The sequence below is a fragment of the Stegastes partitus genome, unplaced genomic scaffold, assembly GCF_000690725.1.
Source record: "Stegastes partitus isolate 25-593 unplaced genomic scaffold, Stegastes_partitus-1.0.2 Scaffold1681, whole genome shotgun sequence".
In the NCBI taxonomy this organism is placed as follows: domain Eukaryota; kingdom Metazoa; phylum Chordata; class Actinopteri; family Pomacentridae; genus Stegastes; species Stegastes partitus.
In genome coordinates, this window is record NW_007579412.1 from 88,235 (window position 1) to 90,835 (window position 2,601).

At 44.2% G+C, this 2,601-nt stretch overlaps 1 protein-coding gene across 1 annotated transcript in view; it reads left to right on the forward strand.

Annotated features, from left to right (window-relative positions):
* The first annotated feature begins 612 nt into the window (after nucleotides 1–612).
* Nucleotides 613–2,601, forward strand: part of map7d1b (MAP7 domain containing 1b) — a 55,109-nt gene continuing 53,120 nt past the window's right edge. The window contains exon 1 of the mRNA XM_008301525.1: nucleotides 613–1,154. Coding sequence (XP_008299747.1) covers nucleotides 1,088–1,154 — 67 coding nt within the window. The 5' untranslated portion in view covers nucleotides 613–1,087. The remainder of the gene's footprint in view (nucleotides 1,155–2,601) is intronic.

Sequence of the window (2,601 nt, forward strand, 5' to 3'; positions counted from 1 at the left end):
CAGTCTTTCGTCACAACTTGCTGTCTTCTGACTTTTCTGTCCTGCTGGAGGTCAGAACCAGAACCAGGCTGATCTGCTTTACAGACTCCAAACAACGAGCATCACACGATCTGACATGACATGGAGTCACAGAATGTGAAAACATGTGACTAAAGACCTTTATTGATGGCTTCATCTGTGAGCACGATCGTGTGCGTGAGTCACGTCAGATAAGTTTTCATCAGTCATAGTGTTTAAAATAAAAACTCCCATGATCCCACGGTCGCAATGTGATGTGTTTGCATATTTTTCATTATAGTAATTTTATATCAAGGCTGCTGTTCTTAAATGTTTGTTAAAGACGTTAAAATTAAACACATTTAAACACATTTTTAATTATATTTTCTCTGACTTCTTCAGCAGATGAAGGCGAAGGCGAATAAATGCATCTTGTTGATTGAGTAAAACATGTCATGAACCCAAGAAAACATCCTCAAGTGTTCAGAAATATTCACTTATCTGTCACAGAGGAGAAAGGAAGTCAGAATACTGACGTTCAACAACCTGCAATGAGAAAAAAAAAAAGCATTTTTAATAAAATTAATCAATTGATGGTTGCAGCTTGAATATATTGATTCAAGAGGAGTCAATTATTAATAGATTTGCTTGACAAACCTAACATTCTTTGGGAGTGTTGATTTTTATGTGTTTAAAGACTGAGTGAAGATTTGGTTTTACTTTGAAGAGTGTTTCCGGAAGTGCTTTATCCTCGTGTCCGGCTTGACTTCGCTCCGACTGCAGCGCCTCATTCTCACTCCGGAGATTTTCCAGCGAAGCGCTCAGAGCAGCTGCGCAGGATCCAGTCTGTCATTAGATCAAACTCTGACGACGTTTTCTCCTCGTTTTACTCTTTTTTCTTTCTTTATTTCTTTTTCTTCTTCTTTTTAATCCCACCGCTGTCTAAAGTCGGAGCCGGTTTGTTTTTTTGTCACCAGTTTTTTTTTTTTCCGCTTCTCGCCTCCCGGTTGGATTTACAAAGGGCGTGTTTCTGAACCGGGACTCTGAGCGGCTCTGAGGAATGACAGCAACTGGAACCGGATCCGCCTGAATGGAAACAATGGATTATAAGGAGCTGGACCATCATCTGGAGGAGAAGCTGAAGATAACAGACAAGAGTGAGTCCGACACACACACACACACACACACACACACACACACACACACACGTCTCCTGGTTTCATCTGCTGCTTCTGAGGGTTTTGTTCTGTCCACTGAAGAGGACACATAAATCAGATTCAACAGCTGCAGCGGTTCAGCCAATCAGCTTCCTCCCAGTGCAGGTTCGGTTCGGACACGTCAGAGCTGAAAACAGGCCGCAGAAGCTGCAGGTGAAGGAACGGATTCAGCGACAACTGCAACCAGATCCTGCAGAGGATCCACCAGCAGAGCTCCAGACTGCTGCTCAGGCTGCAGATAGACCAGAACACGCTGAGGTCCAGATCCAGCCTGACTGGTGTCACTGCTGATGGATTTGTTTTCTTCATTAATCAAGTAAAAAAAAATGTCCATCAGTGTCCAAAAATATTCAATTTACTGTCATAAAGGAGGGAAAAAAATGAATATTCACATTCAAGAAGCTGCTTTTTAATCTTTAAAATGACTCAGATTTATGATTGATGGTCAAAACTGTTGGAAAATAGTTCATTAGTGTCCAATTAATCAATGAATCCACATTTAATTTACACTCAGGAAGCTCCCATCACAGAATTTTATCTTCAAAAATGACTCAAATGGATAAATTCATAAGCAGAATAGATGTAGATCCGTTAAATAGTTGACATCTTATTGATTCATGGCTGCAGCTGCATCATGTTGATTCCATAGATGTTGATTATTGACACGTTTGCTCAACAGAACCTTGACATTTTGGTTGGTTTTTCCTGCTGTTGAAGTGATTTTATTCTGGCTAACAGTCCCTCTGCTGCTCTGTGGACGCGTCCAGCTGTGGTTTGTGGACGTTTTGTTGACTCTGGAGCTCTGATCAGCAGATTTTGAGGCTGATTCAAGCTGATTTTTGGTCATTTTTGTGCTGTATTGTGTGTAAACGTTCGTCGGCGCTGTTATTTATTTGGGTGTGAAAGCGGTGGACTGGAGCCTCCTGCTGCTGCTGCTGCACACCTCCATCACGCGTCCTCCTTGACCACTGGAGGAAGGTGACTTTCTGCTTCCCGGCAGCCCTCCCCCTCAGCGTGGACGTCTGCTGCAGCTTTTCATCACTGCAAAGGCTGCCGAGCTGCTCGCTCGCCGCATCTGTGGGCGTCTGAACGTACAGAATGGCAGCTTTCTGGTTCCAGTCCTGGTCCTGGTTCTGCTTCGTTGTGTGAAAACGCTGCTGGGTGAACTTTGGATGCCAGAAACCCAACCTGTGGTGCCAGAAGCGGGCTGCTGCCGCGGCTCCGGCCCAGATTCTGTTACCTAAGAGCAGAAACAAAGCGTGTTTTGGTTCGTCTGCAGCGTCGACCAACATGTGACGTTATCAGGAGCGAACAAAGCAGGGCGTTAGATAAACACCACATTCCTCTGCCAGCAGAAAGCTGCTCTGCTGCTCTGCGCTCACATCAC